We start from the raw sequence: 19961 nt of genomic DNA, 5'->3' as shown, positions 1-19961 counted from the left end.
AATTCAAACTAAAATAAACTAATATAAACTAATACAAATTCAAACTAAAATAATAACGACAAATTCAAACTAAAATAAACTAATATAAACTAATACAAATTCAAACTAAAATAATCGACAAATTCAAACTAAAATAAACTAATATAAACTAATACAAATTCAAACTAAAATAATACGACAAATTCAAACTAAAAATAAACTAATATAAACTAATACAAATTCAAACTAAAATAATCGACAAATTCAAACTAAAATAAACTAATATAAACTAATACAAATTCAAACTAAAATAATACGACAAATTCAAACAACAACAAACTTGATATAAACTAACATAAATAATAATAATTAACTTAAAAAAAAAAAAACTTACTTGAGATTCCGCCACTTTCGATTTGCTACATTGTCGGACCGATGTTGACGCTTAATGGTGGGTGGTCCTCGATTTCCTAACGCGGTGGAAAATTAAACCCAAGTTCAATTTAGTCCTCCTGCGCCCACATTACGCGTTCTCGACGACGATCCCTTTTGCCCCTTTTTTTTTTGGAAATTTTGACATTTCCAAACCATCGGGAATGCTCTTGATGTGGTGAGCTTGGTGGGGATGGGTTGGGGGATGGAGAAGTCATTATGAATGGAAATTTGTGTTCAAAGGTTGTGAATGGAGGCTACAAAATCGAATTTTGGCTGGAAATGAAGTGAAAATGGAGCTCTTCGCGGCGTCTGTTGGTATTGAGCCATCAGACGGGATGTTACATCCCGTCTCGTTATAAAATATCAGACGGGATGTTACATTCCGTCTCGTTATAAAAACTCCAGACGGAATCTAACATCCCGTCCGAGATGTTTTTTATCACCTTTGCATTGCACAGCTTCACCTTGTTTATCACCGGGTTGGTGATAGAGGGGGTGAAAAGTGAGGAGGTGGCGGTGATAGAGGGGGTGATAGTTATGACTTGCATTGCAAATGCTCTATAGGGTTAAAACTACAGTTTTGGGCTCTTATCAAGAGTGTTCCTTGGACAACTTGAAGTGGACTGCCAAAGGTGTGCAAACTGGTTTCACACTACCCATGTTGAACCTCTTCAATACCTTCTCAATATACTCAACCTGAGACAATTCCAGAATACCTTTCTGCCTATCTCTTCTGATCCTCATCCCTAAAATCTGTTTCGCTGCACCCAAGTCCTTCATAGAGAACTCACTTGCTAGCTTCTCTTTCAATCTCCCAATTTCTGACATATCAGAACTCGCTACTAACATATCATCAACATATAGCAACAGGATGACGTAGCTGGAGTCGAACCTCTTGAAGTAGCAACAATGGTCAGCGTTGCACTTATAGTAGCCATTTCCTTGCATGAAGTTATCAAACTTCCTGTACCACTGCCTAGGGGATTGTTTCAAACCATACAAGCTCTTTCTGAGCCTGCATACCATATTCTCTTTACTCTTCTTGATGAAACCCTCTGGTTGCTGCATGTAAATTTTCTCAACTAGGTCACTATGGAGGAAGGCAGTTTTAACATCCAACTGCTCAAGATATAAATATTCCACTGCAACAATACTCAACACTGACCAAATGGTATTCAGTTTCACCACTGGGGAGAATATCTCTATGAAGTCAACTTTACCGCTTGCGAAAACCCTTGACTACTAGCCTCGCTTTGTATCTCTGGGAACCATCATGTTCCTCTTTGACTCTAAACACCCATTTGTTCTGTAGAGCCTTCTTACCCATGGATAATATGGCTAACTCCCACGTGCCATTAGAGATGAGGGACTTTATCTCATCTTGCATAGCAAGCTCCCACTTGTTTGCATCACTCGCCTCCAATGCTTCATCATAGCATTGAGGCTCGCCACTATCAGTAAGTAGCAAGTAATTCACATAGGTAGAGGGCGGATATCTCGTACTCGGTACATGTGGCCTGGATGTCTTCCTTGGGGCACGAGGTGGAGATGGACTCGGTGGTGTAGTATCCTCATTATTCTCTAAGTCACTACTACTGTCATCCTCTCACTGTGGGGCTCCCACTATACCACGACTTACATCGAAGTCTTCCAACTCAACATACTCTGTGCCGCTCTCTGTACCCGATTCCTTGGTTTGTGCTTCATCTCTGTCCTTGTACATCACCTTCTCATTAAACACAACATCTCTACTATGAATGATTTTCCGATTTTGATCATCCCAAAAGCGATACCCAAAATCATCACCGCCATAGCCGATAAAGGTGCACTTTAGTGACTTAGCATCAAGCTTGCTTCTAGCTTGGTCACTAATGTGGACATAGGACACACAACCAAACACCTTCAAATGGGAAAGGTTCACATCCTTCCAGCTCCACACTTCCTCTGGAATCTTAAAGTCCAAAGGTACTGATGGTCCTCTATTGATCGTAAGTCTGGCCGTGCTAACACTTTCTACTTTAAGGCTGCTTGGGCAAGCCTGCTAGTGTCTGCGCGATACACCAGCTCTCTCTGTCGTTGTTCTATTCATTCGGCTCTGCGAACCCCATTCTGGCGAGGTGTCCCCTCGCAAAGTCTTTTCCATCTTGATGCCATTGTCAACACAAGACTTTTAAAACCTGAATCCCTCATACTCTCCACCGTTGTCGGATCTCAGCTTCTTTACTTTCAAGCTTGTCTTATTCTCAACCATGGCCTTCCAAGTCTTGAACACTTCAAATACTTCTAACTTGTGTCTCAAGAAATAGACCCACACCTTCCTAGTATGGTTATCAATGAAAGTCATAAAATATAACTTTCCGCCAAGTGAAGAGACATTAGCTGGCCCCCAGACATCTGTATGAATCAACTCAAGCCTTCTAGCTTTTGGAGTCTGACTCATTCTCTGAAAACTCACCCGCTTCTGCTTTCCAAATACACAGTTCTCACGAGTAAGTCAATTTCGGTCATTTGTAACTTTGGGAGTTTACCGTAAGAGTGAAGGATTTTCATTCCTTTTCACTCATGTGACCAAGTCTGCGGTGCCAAACATTTGGATCCTCTTTGCCATGTGCCCAAAGAATCGACTCACAACCATGTGCAGTCATGTAGAGAGTACCATCTTTCTTACCATTTGCAACAACCATTGAACCCCGAGACCTTCCAAGTATCACGGGTGAAGATCGAACAAATCCTTCACTTGCCAATTGCCCCACAGAAATCAAATTCTTCCTCAAATCCGGAACGTGTTTGACGTCCCTTAATAACCAGGACGAGCCATTCATCTTGACATGCACGTCACCCTTGTCGACAATATCACAAGGTTGGTCATCACCGAGAAAGACCGTTCCAAGGTCACCTTCAGTGTCGTTCTCAAGGAACTCTCGATGTGAGGTAGCATGGAAAGATGCGTCGGAATCAAGTACCCAAGACTCTTTCTTGTGCTCCATCGAACATATCAAAGCATCATCTACCATCTCAACAACATTAGCTTCTTGATTCTTTTTCTTGTTCTTATTAATGTTGTTGTTGTTTCTTGGTGCCGGGCAATTGTTACTATAGTGGCCATGCTTACCACAATTGTAACATACAACTTCACTTATGTCTCGAGGATTGTGTTCAACGCTTTGCAATCGGGGAGGTTGAGATTTCGATCTCCCCCTCCACTTTTTCTTACTACGACTCCTGTTTGAATTTCTTCCCCTACTTTCAGTGCTCAATGCCGACCCTGAAGTTGACCCCAAAGATGAAGGACAATCATGTCTCCGGATTTCCTCGGTTAGTACCATACTAACAACGTGCTCAAACTTCAACTTGGTCATTCCCGCAGAGCCACTAATAGCCGCCATAGTCGCCTTCCAACTTGGAGGCAATTGTCCAAGTATCGCCAAAGCTAGCACCTCATCACTAAATGTAATCTCAACCGACTCCAATTGGTCCTTAGTTTGGTTGAATTCATTTAGGTGATCCTTGAAGGAGGTCCCCTCCGACATTTTCATACTAAATAGCTTGGTGATCAAATAGACTTTGTTCGCGGTCGAGGGTTGTTCATACATCATAGTAAGTGCCTCCATGAGAGACTTCGCCGTCTTCTCGGTTTTAATATTGAAGGCTACCGACTTCGAGAGACTCAATCGGATTGTGGCCAATGCCTTTCTATCTTGCAAATCCCATTTGTTTTGCGGAATCTCATCGGGCTTCTCACATATCAATGTTTCCATCAAATCCTTTTGATAGAGTACGTCCTCGATTTGCATCTTCCAATAGCCGAAATTTGTTCCGTCAAACTTCTCTATCTTGTAGCTTTCCTTTTCGGTTGTCATGACTTCCACTTGAACCAACACAACGGTGGAGACTCTCTCAGAGGAATTTCTTCAAACACCTAGCCTTCTCTGCTAAAGATGGAAACTTTCCTTACACACCTTGTTCCAATGATTCAACTGTAGCTCTGATACCACTTGTTGGGAGATTTCACTAGAAAGTCACACCTCAATCTAGTTACTTTCTATCCCAAATGATTTCAACTTAGAGCTCACACCAAGGAAATCACCCACCCAAGACTTTGGTAGTTATCACAACAAACTCAAACAACCAAAACCACTAATTTATCATCACCCATAGCAAGCAAACAATAAATAAGGAAGTAAATATGCAAAGAGACACAAAGATTTAGGTGGTTCGGTAAATGTTACCTACATCCACACAAGAGCCAAGTTTCCTTTATAGCAAAGATTGGAGAGTTTACAAGAGATATCAAGAATTAAGAATAAGATGCCTCATTCACCCTAGCTCAATAGAGCTCCCACAATACCCAAGAAATAAATCTCTTAAAAAGTTGTCTCAAAACCCTAATCTATTTCCTTTATATAGGTACACATAGAAAAAAGGTGAGAAATATGGGCTTGGGGATGAAATATCGACAAATCATCGAAATTCTAAAAAGTTTCAGAACTCTAAAGCTTGCTGGTGAGATATGCTGGTGAGATACCCGAACTTCATTCGCTCGACGGTTCCACAGCCCAACAGAGTTTACCCCTTGATGTTAGGACGTATGAGGTAATTATTGGTGGCTTTCTAATGCAGCTAGCGGGAAAAACAATGACACAACATTGACAATTAAAACTAAACTTTTATTAATTTATCCAAACGCCCATACAACAACCTTAACAACAATAAAATTTTGAAGGTATCGTCGTCACTTTTCAATTTCAGGTCTTACAAACAAATACAATAACTGTTTATATAACCTACATCGTCAGTATTGCAATACGGAATCAGGAACAACTGCAGCGTCCCTGAAGACAGTTTGGAGTACACCATTTGCAGTGGCCGGTTTCACATCCATGGTCGTTTTTGCAAGGTTTGTCAGGAACGCATTCGGCCTCGACTTTCACGGACGGAATACCTACAAATAATTTAAACTGTCAATACTTGCACCATAATCAAGACTTTGCCATTATTTGTAGGAATATATATAAAAAATAATAATACAAAAAATTTGTACAGAGTTGGAGTAGTTTAGCCTTACGTTTATAACCTTAAATAATTACAATCAACTTGAAGAAACCTTAACAAGGTCATTAAACTTACAATTCAATTAGTGTGTTGCAATTTTGACTATTAGAGTATAGAGATTCTAGCACATGCAAAATTAATCATGTGACATAAGTTGTGAACTTGGGTAGATATATAACATGATATGCTTATTACAAGCTTTGTTTGATGTTTAATCTCTATGATATCTATCACATACATCATCAAAATGGTGAACATGGTGATCAGTAACCCAAGTATCATTCCTACATTTAAAAAGACAAGAGAAAAGAAGAGAAACCTGAAGCAACAAGAAGAAGTGCAACAAATAAAATCAGCTTAACAGAAGCTTTCTCCATTATATCTTTCCTTTCCCGACTGATTATAAACTATTTCAAGTGTTGAATAGAAAATATGGTGAGCATTCCTATTTATAGCCTCATTGAGCAAAATGATTAATTATACCTTTCATTTTGTAGAAGATTTATTTGGATTTTTGTGGTAAGAGTATTACTGTATAAGATTTCTTTAGATTTCAGAGAGCTCTTAGGGTAAGAATGTTATACTTTCCCGTTAAACTTCAAAGGAATTAATATCATAATAATTTGAAATAATGGTTAATTGGTAGTCCATTTGATCCAATTGATTTTTTCCAAGAAAAGAATTTCATTGTACTGTCCCTTAATTTGTAACATTTTCAAATTCCTGAATAAATCTATGTCGTCCAAGATTGTTATCATGAAACAGGGATGTGGGCATCATTAGGGTAAAAATGTGATGAAAATGCTGCAAAATTGTGCAGTACAAACCGACCATTTGTGGAATTGGCACAGTATTTTACCATGTAGGTATAATTGGCCTGGTATCCGATAGATAGCTTTGTAGTGTAGGCATACCTATGTTATGCTGAGATTTGAAGGGCCTTCATCAAGAACTTGAACTATGCTACAAACTAGTTGGTACTTTGAAAGAATCTAATCCATCTTTATGGGGTTTTCGTACTTACGATCCTTTCCGCAAACGTATCACTGAAACCAATTTTTTCTAGATCCTGAGTCTTGCTTTAGGCCCAAAGCATCAAACTTATATAAGGTGCAAAATGTAAGCCAAAATCGGCCATTCTCAGCTCGTATATGTACAAGGTTTGGGTTTTGTATGCACTGAGAATACTATTTATTTGAATAAGCTTCAAACAATCTCATCAAGCCTCAATTTATTATGTTTGTAAGTGGCCTTAAGTCCAAAAGAATCAGTAACAATCTATGTAATACAAATATAACGCTAGTATCTGACATTAATGCCCTGCCTCAGGACTCGGTAAGGGCTTCATAAGAGTTGATTGTCTAAATTTCTGACCAACATCAGGGCTTGAACTTGTTACATGCTTTAACATAGGTGCATTGTGGCCCTTCCGGCTTGGACCTGATGGTGGGAAATGGCCTTTTGCAAGCAAATTTATGACTACACGGCGACTTTGCTCTGCCGTTAATGTATTTTCTTGACTAGCCGCTACTAGTTTCGTCATCGGGCCTGTTTGAGTTGCCTGAATCCCCGCTGTCATGAGCACAAGTAGAATTATTAGGTTGAAGAGGAATGTTGATGAAAATAATGACAGAGCAGCCATTGCTGTGAAGTTATTATAAGGTAGTTGGTACTTGCTAGTGTACCAAGATGGGATTATATACCAATCGAAGATATTGAAAAGCAGATGTGGGTATTAAGATAATAATTGTAAGTCCATGACACATTCCTTATATCTATCTTCTTGGATCTTGCCAAGAACATTATTTTTTTTATTAATTTATAACTTCTAACACACTTTTTCTTCCACACGCATGACAAAACTCACTATAATTTTGTCGTAATTCCTTCACAAATCTCCATTTGAGTTACATTACATGGGACTTTTTTGTAATAAAGTGTCATAGGACGTCATCGTCGTCATTAACTCCTTATCCCTAACGTCTAGGATTAAAAATGAACCGTGCAAATCTATCTAAATGGCCTAAATACAAAGAACCTTTTTTTCCCACCTTTTACCTTTTCTGATAAACTAGAGAATGATGGAATCATATGATTACCCACTAAATAAAAAGAGGCGTCAACACATGGAACATTGTTTAGAATTTTTAATCCTTTACCTCTGTTATAATAATCGATACTTTATTTGTAACAATAATATGATCTCATGTGTGTACAAAACGTGTTGCAATTGATATTTTGAATGTATTATGCCAAGTTAGCTAGATCTTCCACTAGTTCATGACTTCATGATGTCACACACACAAAAAAAAGTCAAAACCTGTAGGATAAGAGAGCAATTTAGCTACTCCTGGTTTGCATACATTTTGCAGCTAATACACATCGTTTAGATGATTTGATCAAGATCAAAAGCTTTATACACACACACCTTAAAGTTACCTGTTCAATTATATAATTTTAATTACTTGTCGTAATAAATATTTTTGAAGAACACATTTCACATATATTTCAAATTTGTTTAGTTTTGTCTATATATATATAGGCGGCGGCGTTCGAATCCAGTTCCATAGTATCTAGAATTGAAAAGGCAATATTCTCGATCCAACTAGTACATTAAACCAATTGTTAAGTACCACGCACTACATCTTCGATGTTCAGCATGTTTTAATCTTGCTTCAATTTGATTTGTTCAAGTTTAATATAAACTTATTATCAGAATCTGTAGTCAATTTTATAAATTTAGCTTCAGCTGTTATTCTTAGTTCACCAATTATCAGTTATAAACCCTTCTTATTTTACCAAGTTTAATATATACCATTTAGAGTAGCCAAAGCTAGCTAGTTGGTGTTGTTCTTGGCATTATTATTAAGTTATTCATGAAAACCTCATATGCAGATATAGTTCTTATTCTTAAATCTTAACTTTTCTCAAACAAATGCTTATATAGTTATTAGCATGACCCACTTGATAATGACTGAATTTTACAAAAATACAATAAGTCCAGATCTTAATATGACCTTTTTTGTGTAAATCTTGACAAAGTGAGGAATGGAGTGAAACTATAAACACGTTGTGGCGCATGCATGTATAATTAGTAGCCGGTCTGTGATACATATATATGGTGGGGATTTAGGAATGCTGCAAATAAAGAGTGAAGACTGAAGAGTCAACAATGTAATGAATCATAAGGAAGTTGCTGTACACTTTCGGTATCATTCCGCATAAGCGCCCACCAAACTCCGTATGCTATGGGCTTTAGGCAAGTTGCTGACAAAAGTAAACATTTACTTAGATACAAAGTTTGAGTCTCCAAAGTTTTAGTTGTGTAAATAACATTAGGGAAATAGTGTAGTACTTGAGATAAGTAGCCAACAAACACGAGAAAATAGACGCAAGTGTCTTATGATAGATGTGTTGAAAGAAAAAAGTGTCTTAAGATAGAGAAGTGATTTGAGGCATTGGATACAATGTGAGCCTGGTATGTAATTAAGATCTGCAAGTACATTGCGCATCAGTAATCTACTAATCTGGCATTTCTATTAAAGCTAACCAATCAATCAATGAGATTCTCACAACAGTTTGATTCTAAGACCAATTCAACAACCAAAGTAGTATAACGTCCTACGTATAAGCTGCATTCTGAGAAACACAAACAAATTAATGTAAAGTAAATTGAATGTTATATCCATATCGATGTGGAAAAGGAAAAATCAGGGGACTACGTAGGCAGGGGAGAATATTGTGAAGGAGTAGATTCCACAAGCAACCACACTGCAAAATACTATGGTAAACACCCATCCAAATAAGAATTTGATGAAGAGCTTCCAGTTCACGTTCTGCCAAAATAAAACCAGAGAATACTTAAGAAAATAATGTATTAGAGGTCTTTAAGAGCAGTCCTGTTCCTTGTAATTATATTTGTAAAACTCACCCAAGGATCGTCCGCAATGCCTATGCCTATCAAGGACCCAACGAAAACATGGCAACTTGACACTGGAAGTTTCAACCTAGTCATCATGATCATAGTTGCCACAGTACACAATTGTGAGGCCAATCCTCTAGAATTGCTCATATAAGTAAGCTTCCCGCCTAGGCACTGAGTCAGTTTCCATCCCCATACATAAAATCCTATCGAAGCTGCAAATCCGCCAATGCCTCTAATCAACCAAGTGACTTTGATAGGACCCTAAGAATATCTTAAACGTTGGCATAGTTAGTGAATGCAAAACCCAATTACATGCAAGTACAATGAATTTGGATCAGAGTTTTTGCTATTTCTGTGGCAGCATTGTAATGGAAGCTGAAATGTTGTATATCTAAGTGATCATGAGCCCTGAAAGAATAAATCAGACTCACCGCATCTTGTCCGCCTCCTGAAAATTTAGCCCTATGATAAAATATTTCGAAAATGGCTCCATAGGGGCTCGCAATAGCTGCAATCTCAATAGAGGATTGAATAAACCTGTAACTCGATTTAAATGAAGGTTTCAGCAAAAACAAAAAGGATAATAAAGAAGTAATGACCAATTTATCTATATAGGTAAAGCCTACGCAAGAAGGCATGACGCTAGGAGTTGTGGAAAACCAAAGAAGTTTTCAATCTCGTCAAATTTCTCAGCTAGAGCATGTCGAACTAGTGTATGTCTGTCGTACTCAATTACCTGTTTAAATATACAAAATGCAATTACTTGTAACATCAATGTATTATACGTCAAAATAACCTTAGCAAGAATATCTTGTTAAACCATGGAGATCATAATGCTACGTTCAGGCAACCATATATGTGGAGTATCTAAATAGTACAAATTAAGAACTTACAGGATAGAAAGCAGACTTTTTAAGCTCATTGAAGAAGTGAGAGAGTTTCTCCCTTGATGTTGTTTTCTGCATCTTCTTGAAAGTCCTTTTACGAACAAGCCTATTTGGTGTAGATTCAAGAAGATGTTTGAATGGAGTAGCTTTCCCTGAACCAACTGGAGAAGCTGATAAAATGGGATCAGGAACTTCGTTTGTGATTGGAGGAGATGCCCAGCTTCTCTCATCTTCTTCATAAACAGTCTCAAGTACTCTCATCTCCATGAAGTTTTTCAAAGCAGCTTCGAACTTCTCCTCATCGCTGTTGGATTTCACATTATTCTCTTCATCAATACTCTCTATCAAACCTAGCTTGGAAGAAGAACTGTTTTCTCCACTTGCATTGGAATTTCCATGACTTTTAATTCTTCTTCTAGCCAAGAGAAGCATCACTAACTATGACAAAAAAAAAATCAACAAAAGTTATAAATTTATTTGGATGAAAAAAATAATCAACATGAGTATTGAATGTCTACTTTAATTATTAGTAACTACGTCTTCCCTCATGAAATCTTTTAACACTCTTAACGAGCAATTCAGCCTTCTTTTGTATAACAAGTGAAGGGTCGTTGTGAACTTAAGAAAAAATGTATTTCAAGTAATTTACGAACGTAACACCTAAACTGGTCGACAGTAATGATCGACTGCAAAAGATTTAGTAATTATTGGAGGGATTACCAAAGAGAGTAGAACTCCGCTCAAGGTAGCTAATGCCACAGCAAGTCCTGTTTTCCACCTCTCAGTAGTTACAACAAGTGGAATGACCTGCAGTTCCAGTATGTTAAAACCATGGTTGTGTGGCAGAGGTAATGGGATGGAGTAACTGCTAATGAAGATTTCTTTTCCTTTTTTTTTTATCTAGTCCTAAATCCGGCCTATTTAACAAAAAAACATGACACAAAAACAACTTCACCAACAAGAACCTGGTACACGACAAAGAGACATAGGAGTCCTGTTGTTGCTCCATAGCAAATAGGAAGAAAAAGGAGGGCTCGTTTCTCAGCATTTTCATGGCGAAGCACAATGAGCTTTAACAGCTTAAAGAAACAGAATGCCCCTACACAAGCAATCAATGGAGCCATCGTCCATTCGAGGAAAATCCAAAGGAGACCTCCACCATTGAAATTGTGATTTGCATTCTGCATAAGACCAGTGTTTCACTATAACTGTGCATTTCATTCTCTAGTGAGCTTAACACATATAACACATGAATTCGTTGTATAATGTTAAAAAAAGTGTTCATAAACATTGATTAAAACTACACCTAACATTTCACCATATCATACTGATTACCAATCAAATATTCTATTTATTTTGAATATTAATAATTATGAAGCAAGGCAACTCTGGTTTAAGAAACATTGTCAAAGTGTTGAGCTAGAACCTAACCAACTAATTCCAGTGTTATTAATTCCTTGCACAATTGATGCTTAATTACAACTTAGAAACTTGAGAAATGTGTAAATAATTATTACCTTGTTCCATGTAGGTAAGTATCTAATGCCTTCAGTAACAAGCATGGTTCCTAACAATGCACCCTGGGTTGATTGTTGAGCTGATACTGGTAATTCCAAGTATGTTGCAATTGCAAGCCAAATTGCTGATACGAACAAACAAAAGAGTCACTAAAATAAAAAATGGGAGAAGAATGAAGTAGATTATTTAACACTAGCCTTTAGGTAATAAACATGGTGTCACTACTCATTAGCATGTATGTCAAACGAACGGGCACCCTAATCCAAATCTAGATAATGTGGTGGAGCTTGTATATGCCATTTCAAATTGAAAACGGCATAATGGCAGTGTCAACACCCTTTAACTGCATTTCCAAAATAAAATTTAGAATACTGAATCATTCTAAATAGTTATTTCGTTGCAGGCTTGCAGCAATCTTCGACACAGTTTCTGGAATCTAGTACAAGTTAGCCTTGTGAGGCACTACAATTCATGCCAATGCCCAACAATGTTTTGAGCAAAGCGGCACAGCCCTTTATCTGTTTGTATATTGGCAGGCCTAACTGTGTTGTGTACTTGCACATATCATGAGAACTGATCAAACACCTAGTTTGGATGTCAAAGGGATATAAACCAACCACCTGGTCTAGCGAATGGATTTGGTGTTCTGACTAGATAGTAGGATCCAGACGAAGTAGCAAGCTGGTGGCCTCAGCTTAATCAGGTTTAATCACATTTTTCAAATATAATTGAGATAAAAACAAAATATAAAGTTAAAACTTGATTAAATGATGGAGTACTTGCTGTGATGAGGACAGCTACCGAACTCCACATTAAGAATCCCTCATTAGGCTGTTTTTCTTTAAGAAACTGCAAGACAACATGAAGGTATATAATATATTAGCTTCTATACCGAAACTCAGCCTAACTATCTCATTTATAAATATCATTATGATACAAAGCAACAAAAACTAAGTACATGAAAACTATATTAGTTTCAGCCTCGAGAATTAATCTCAGAATTTTCATACATCAGACAGTAACGCATCGAGGCTGCTATTGCTCGCAAAGGCTGTCCCTGGAACATAAATCAGAAAAGCCGCTACTGAAGCTTGTATCAGGGTCAATGTACCTGACCCTACCACTGTTGAGAACTGTCCATGAACCACAAAATATCATCAGAACATAGGCCATCATTTTTTTATTATTCTAATTTAGAGTGCTAGTATCCTTTGATTAAAAAACAAGTTCATAATCAATAAGCAGGTGTACTAACTGGAACAGAGATATTGTTGGCACCAGCACAAAATGCCATTGCAAATGTAATGAAACCACCAAAGATCGGAATCCATCGATAAGTCTCTCTCCATTTCCCCACGACCCCAGCGATCACATGGACTGGAATTTTTCCTTCCTTCGAAGACATGCCTCTGGTGAGTCTATTTTGACTGAAAATGTAAAGAGGGCGATGCCATGATGGCTATAGTGTTTGTTACTATGAACATTGGATACATCTCCAGAGACTCACCGGCTGTGCTGTTTTTTCTTGTTTTTTCTGTTTTCCTTGTTTGAATACTTAAGACTTGCAAAAATATCTCATTTCCATAGTGACTCCAGTCTTCTTGCCTTGGGCATAACATGAGTTGGATTAGGGTGTGTACAAAAAAGCTTATTTGTCCATCTTGCACAAGTATCAGTTCCTACAACCTATGTGACTCGTATGGTTGATTATCTGATCCAGTACTGTACGTTTAACAAACTCAGTATGTGTAGGGGAGTGATATCCTCATAAAGTTATCATGCACGCGTGGAGCATAAGCGAACTCAGGACATCGACCTCCAAGACCGATCTGTGAGCAGCTCTCTTGTGAACACACATGTACGCAGCAAGCGAACTCGGGATATCGACCTCCAAGACCAATCTGTGAGCAGCTCCTTTCAGGTAGGTGGTACGAACAAAGATGTCTCGGTACGAACGCATGGCCAGAGACAGAACGCATCGAACAAGATCACCACCAGGGGTAATCATTACCAAAATCTTATTTGTACTTCCCACCACCGGGAAATAGGGGCGACCGCGCCAACTCCCAATCAGCACATGACTTATAATATAACCAGCCCAACACTCATTCACGATCTCCACCTTACACGTGTGCAAGAGATACACGTGCCCCCCGGTTTAACATTCCCTGAAGCCTATAAATACCACCTATTTGAACTACGTCGGACCTGATTCCTCTCTCCCCTAGAAAAGAGAAACCAAAAAGAGGATACGTAGGCAGCTCGCTCATAAGCGAACTCGGTACTTCCAGAAAATCTCAACCCTTTTCCCTCTCCTATCGCAAACATTAAGGAAAACCAAAACGCTCCTTTACATTGGCGCCGTCTATGGTTTCGATTCCTTGAGAAATCACGTTTCCCTCACTCCAAAATCTGCAATTCTCAAGCCCACGAAGCATGGTCAACCTCGAAGCTCAGGTTCAAGACCTTGCAGAACAACTGGGTGTCACAAACGAAAGCATTTCCTTGCTCCGGCAAGAAAATGCTACTTTACGGGCCCAAGTCGACGCTTATCAACAGCAACCAGTCGGCAATGTTGCTGAAAACGGCATCAACGAGGTTAATCAGCAGCTTAACGAATTGTCACATCGGATAGGCCAAAGTGCAGTCAGAAAGGACGCAACCCAAATTGTTCAAAAGATGCTCAAGACATACCGCGCGTCCCCGTTCTGTGCTGACGTTCTCAGTAAATCCTCTCCTCAAGATTTTATCCAGCCACGTTTCCCCATGTATGATGGCAGCACCTGTCCCGGTCAACATGTGGCTCGATACATTCAGAGTTTGGCCCTCTACAGTTCTTCTGAGTATGATCATCTTCATTGTAGATTATTTCCGACCAGTCTCAAGGATGGCGCACTTGATTGGTTCTTCTCTCTCGAACCTGATTCTATTAAAACTTTTGAGCACTTTTTATCGACTGTTTGCCGACCAATCGTGCATAACGAGGGCGTAAGAAGGCAGATCTTGATTCGCTGTTCCAGTTATCATTCAGAGAAGACGAGACCATTCGCTAATTCTTAGGGCGGTTCAAGGCTGAACTGTTGTGTATGGAAAGCGGACTGAAAGAATCTTTTGCCACACTGGCATTTTCTAACACCTGTCGAGTGCGTAATACCGACCTCTCCAGATCGCTGATGAAGGAACGCCCAGAAACGCTTTCCGAGTTGTACGCCCGGGTTGACAAGTATATCAAGTTGCAAGAAAGTTTGCAGTCCAGTGGTTTAGCCGAGACCCAAGAGGTCGCAGCGATCTCTGATTTTACCCCACGTGCCAAACAGCGATCCAGGTCGCTGGCACCAAAGACAGGAACCCGACAGAATAACAACAGACTTCCCTGTCTTGACACGCTCTCCTAGTTACATCCTCGACAAGATCCGGCGAGCCTCGTACTTCCGCCCCGATGTCAAGCAGCCAGTAGATCGACCTGACAAGCCATATTGCGCATTCCGCAAGGCCAAATGTCATGAAATGGATGCGTGCTGGGGGCTTAAGCACTATCTTCAAGATCTTGTCGAAGCTGGTCACATTAAACAGTACACCAACATTCCTGACGGTGATTTGCGTCATAAGCCCATGGCTCGCCGCGTGCACAACCGATCTCCACCTCGCCGAGTGCGCAGTCGATCTCCACCTCGCCGAGTGCGCAGTCGATCTCCACCTCGCCGTCATCATCCAGACTTTCACGCTCGCCCCCACCGTAGAGGGCGCCCCCCAAGAGCGTTTCGCCACGGCATAACACTCCTCAGATCGGGACAATGCTCGCACAATTCACATGATTACTTTCCCCGATGATTCAGTTACCTCATCCAGAGAGAAACGACATCGTGTTGGCGCTCTTCACGAAGTGTATCACTTTACTTCCCAAGCAGAACATGCTCCACGTCGCTCAGGCCGCCATTCCGGAGATATCATTTTCACAGAGGCCGACCTCAGCAAGGTCTGCCTTCCTCACAATGATGCACTAGTTGTCCACGTCAAGATCAGCGACTGGACAGTGAAGCGTGTCTTGATCGACCCGGGAAGTTCCTGCGACATTTTATTTTACCACACTCTCCAAGAAATGAGTTTACCCAAGTCAGTTCTGATAGATCCAATTGCCCCTCTTTATGGTTTCAATGGTTCCAGAACCGACCCAGTCGGTGATATCATCCTTCCAGTATCAGTGGGATCTAAAGAGGACAAAGTCAGCTGCAATACGCGCTTCAGCCTCCTGGACATCCAGTCGTCCTATAATGCCATATTAGGACGATGATAGATTCACCGAATGCAAGCTGTACCTTCGACATTGCATCAAGTTCTCCATTTCCCGGGCCCCAGAGGACTGATGGAGCTGAGAAGCAATCAACTGGAAGCATATCATTGTAACCAAATCTTGTCAGCAGGAAAGATCGACAGTAGACCACTCCACACAAGTAGCGAACCCACCAGTTACACCATGGCCAAAGACCTGGTTGCAGAGGTCTGAGTCAACGCATCAAAGCAGGACGCTGGGGGCTCCAATAAGAAGAGGAAGTCGTCCACTTACACTCCAGCAGTCAATCCAGTGGTTCCCGCCCCATCAGAACGGATTCCCAAAGACGCGTCAGTCGGTGTTCATACCGCAGTCACGCCCCCGGAAGACCTCTCTACTATTGTTATCCTACCAGTTGGCATCCCAATGGATTCACCGTCACGTGTCGCACAACAAGTTTCCATGCCGACAATCACGCCATCCCTTGCTCCCGTCCTCGTCACCACAAATACCGATCCAGTTCGGGTGCATCAAGGCATTCTCCCTCAAGTCGCTGCAATGCCACCACACGAAGAAGCGTCGCCACCCAGGCCAGCGCCCCAACAGGTCGACAGAGAGCGGGTGAACTTAGGAACTGATAATGACCCTAAGTTTGTATATGTCGGGGCTAACCTTGACCCTACACTCAAGGCCCAACTTGTAACCTTTCTGGCTATGAATAAAGATGTTTTCGCCTGGTCGTATATCGATGTGCCCGGTATAGACCCTAGTGTAGCATGTCATCGATTAAATGTAAATCCTAATGCTAAACCAGTTCGCCAGCGGCCTCGCCGGTTATCTCTGCGTTTTCAGAAAGCCATTAATGACGAAGTCGACAAACTCAAGCAAGTCGGTTTCATCCGAAAGGTGGACTACCCCGATTGGGTCGCTAACATTGTGGCGGTCCCCAAAAAGAATGGAACAGTTCGCCTATGCGTTGATTTCACGAATGTCAATAAAAAAACACCGAAAGATAGTTTTCCCCTACCGCGAATTGGCCGACTTGTCGACCAAACTTGCGGACATGAACTTCTTTCCTTTATGGATGCGTACAGCGGATACAATCAAATCCCACTCACTGAGGAAGATCAAGAGAAGACCTCGTTCATTACCGAACAAGGTATTTATTGTTATAACGTCCTCCCGTTCGGCCTTAAGAACGTCGGAGCAACGTATCAGCGGTTGGTCACTGACATGTTCCAGGACATGTTAGGAGAGACTATGGAGGTTTACATCGACGACATGGTCGTCAAGAGCAGAAAAGCAGTCGACCATATTGCTCACCTTGAGCAAGCGTTCTCCAGATTGCGCCGCGCTCAGATGAAGTTGAACCCAGAGAAATGCCTCTTTGGAGCGTCCTCTGGTAAATTTTTCGGCTATCAGGTGTCACAGCGCGGGATCGAAGCTAATCCGGACCAAATCCGAGCGTTCTTAGACATGCCTGATCCACAGACAAAGAAGCAGATACAGAAGTTGTCAAGCATGGTCGCGGCACTCAATCGATTCATATCCAAGGCGTTAGACAAATGTCGTCCGTTCCTACAACTCCTCAAGAAAGGCGAGCTGTTCTCATGGACCGATCAGTGCCACCAAGCATTCGCCACTCTCAAAGAATACCTCACCACACCTCCCGTCTTAGCCACCCCAGTCGATGGAGAGACACTGGGGCTATACCTGGCAATATCAGATTTCGCACTCAGCTCAGTTCTCTTCAGAGAGGAGAACAATTCCGAAAAGCCAATCTACTTCACAAGTAAGACGCTCACGCCAGCTGAGAAGAATTACTCTTTTCTTGAGCGAGCCGTACTTGCTTTGGTGTATTCGGCAAGAAAATTCAGGCCATACTTTCAAGCACATCCGATCAGCGTACTGACTAACCTCCCATTGAAGAAACTTCTCCACAAAGAAAATAAGACTACTCGCATGGCCGTCTGGGCCGAGGAACTCGGTGAACACCACATGGAGTTTGTACCTCGCACCTCTCAGAAAGGTCAAGTCGTCGCCGATTTTCTCGCCGATTTCCCTGTTAAGGACCCACACTGGGAACCAGAGCTGGAGATTGCTATTGACAACTAGCGCGTCAAATCACTCTGGTCTCTCTTTGTAGATGGCTCTAGCAATCCCAGAGGGAGTGGCATCGGCATCGTCTTAGTGTCTCCCGACGGACTTATGGTTGAAAAATCAGTTCGACTCGACTTTGCATCTTCCAATAACGAGACAGAATATGAAGCGCTGATCATGGGCCTTCGTATGGCGCTACAGCTCGGTGTGCAAGAGCTTCAAGTCTTTAGTGACTCGTAACTGGTCGTTCGCCAGATTGCTAAGGAGTACACTACTCAAGAAGGTAACCTTTCGAAGTATCTTCAGGTCGTTCATCATTTGTTGCCTTCTTTTAAGAAATCAACCATACACCATTTTTTGCGTGATGAGAACCATCACGCAGACAGCCTAGCTTATTTAGCCACTCAAACACCGAGTTGCGTTCCACGACAACTCCTTATTGAGGTGGTCGACCGACCTGCATTTCAGGTCGAGCATGCCCTAGTTATAGTCGATCTGATACCTCTCTCCGAAGATCAGTTGAGCCAGACCTGGATGCAGCCCATCATGGACTACATCCAACAGGGCACGCTCCCTGTAGAGCGTGCCAAAGCCAGAAAAATCCAATATCAAGCGCGTCGTTATTGCGTATTACATGATAAATTGTTTAGAAAATCTGCTGGTGTCCCGCACTTGCGATGTATTACTCCAGAGCAGGGACAATTGATATTTGCCGAAATCCATGAAGGAGAATGTGGCAACCATGCCGAGGTCGCTCTTTAGCCCACAAGGCAATTTCCCAAGGCTACTTCTGGACCCGTATGCAAACTGATGCCAAAGTGTACGTTCTCAAGTGCTTAAAATGTCAAACATTCGGCCACAACATCATTCAGCCCGCACGCGAGCTGATCAATATAGCAAGCCCATGGCCATTTCACATGTGGGGCATGGACATTATGGGACCATTCGTCCCCCAGAAAAGCACTGGTTTTCGGTTCGTCTTAGCGGCAACTGACTATTTCACCAAGTGGGTCGAGGCCATTCCTTTAGCACATGTCAAAGAATCGCATGTCCGCAATTTCAACTGGACTCATATCATTACCAGATTTGGGTTGCCACATACACTCGTCATGGACAATGGACCCCAATTTAAAGGCCGAACCATTAAAGAATTTCTAGCAAAGTGGAAGATAGTTCATGCCTTTTCTACTCCACAGTACGCTCAGAGTAATGGTCAAGTGGAAGCCAGCAACAAGGCCATCTTAGAAAATTTGAAGAAAAAGATTGAAAAGAACAAGAGTCAATGGCCGAACCAGTTGGAGAACATCTTGTGGGCTCATCGCACCACAGCTCGGTCCAGTACCGGCGAATCTCCATTCTCCTTGTGCTATGGCATCGAAGCTGTCATTCTCACCGAGTTGACAGTCACTACGACTCGGTCCGAGCTCGTTGAAACAGGACACAATGATTCTGTCTTAGCACGAGAGGTCGATTTGCTCGAAGAACGGCGTGACTTAGCCACCATCCGAGTCGCATCTTATCAACAAACCCTGAAGAACTCCTACAATAAACGAGTGCATCCTCGATCTTTCCAGCCTGGCGATCTAGTGCTAAAAAAGACGCAAGACGACTCCAAGCTAGCCCCTAATTGGGAAGGTCCGTACATCGTAGAACGTGTTGTGGGCAACGGAGCGTACTGGATAAAAACTCAAGAAGGGAAATTGTTACCTCGCCCATGGAATACTTATCTGCTGAAAAGATTTTATCAATAAAACCTTTGTTGTTGTAGATTTTTTAAGCATTGTCAGTGTAAGGT

At 41.2% G+C, this 19961-nt stretch overlaps 1 protein-coding gene and 1 long non-coding RNA gene across 4 annotated transcripts; both read right to left on the bottom strand.

The window, feature by feature from the left end:
- Window positions 1-5062: 5062 nt before the first annotated feature.
- LOC147478265 (uncharacterized) lies at window positions 5063-6782 on the bottom strand. Its single transcript, XR_015208053.1, has 2 exons — window positions 5786-6782; window positions 5063-5356 (listed from the first exon to the last, which is right to left on the bottom strand). It is a non-coding gene; the product is annotated as an uncharacterized LOC147478265 (long non-coding RNA).
- A 2199-nt stretch (window positions 6783-8981) lies between these two features.
- On the bottom strand, window positions 8982-13394 carry LOC147478264 (uncharacterized). Of its 3 annotated transcripts, none has more exons than XR_015209074.1 (11): window positions 13052-13342; window positions 12807-12929; window positions 12576-12645; window positions 11796-11920; window positions 11244-11459; window positions 10999-11085; window positions 10285-10716; window positions 10018-10127; window positions 9823-9928; window positions 9398-9603; window positions 8982-9302 (listed from the first exon to the last, which is right to left on the bottom strand). XR_015209074.1 is itself a non-coding variant. In XM_086584459.1 (11 exons), the coding sequence occupies exons 1-11, from the start codon at window positions 13199-13201 to the stop codon at window positions 9177-9179; spliced, it is 1800 nt and encodes a 599-aa protein (XP_086440585.1). In that variant the 5' UTR covers window positions 13202-13394; the 3' UTR covers window positions 8982-9176. The 3 variants fall into 3 exon arrangements, 1 of the variants encoding a protein (XP_086440585.1); XM_086584459.1 differs by having other exon boundaries at window positions 9398-9652; window positions 13052-13394; XR_015209073.1 differs by having other exon boundaries at window positions 9033-9302; window positions 9398-9662.
- Between the last annotated feature and the right edge of the window lie 6567 nt (window positions 13395-19961).

Source organism: Coptis chinensis, chromosome 9, assembly GCF_015680905.1.
Source record: "Coptis chinensis isolate HL-2020 chromosome 9, ASM1568090v1, whole genome shotgun sequence".
Lineage (NCBI taxonomy): Eukaryota > Viridiplantae > Streptophyta > Magnoliopsida > Ranunculales > Ranunculaceae > Coptis > Coptis chinensis.
This window is presented reverse-complemented; position numbering and strand designations above follow the sequence as displayed.

Bases quoted from the DNA above. Each gene is read 5' to 3' on its own strand.
- LOC147478264 (XM_086584459.1), bottom strand. From the start codon at position 13,201: ATGTCTTCGAAGGAAGGAAAAATTCCAGTCCATGTGATCGCTGGGGTC. The intron at 11,086-11,243 runs GTTCTTGTTGGT...CTGGAACTGCAG, and splicing joins GTCTCTTTGTCGTGTACCAG to GTCATTCCACTTGTTGTAAC. The intron at 9,303-9,397 runs GTGAGTTTTACA...TTATTTTGGCAG, and splicing joins GCATTGCGGACGATCCTTGG to AACGTGAACTGGAAGCTCTT.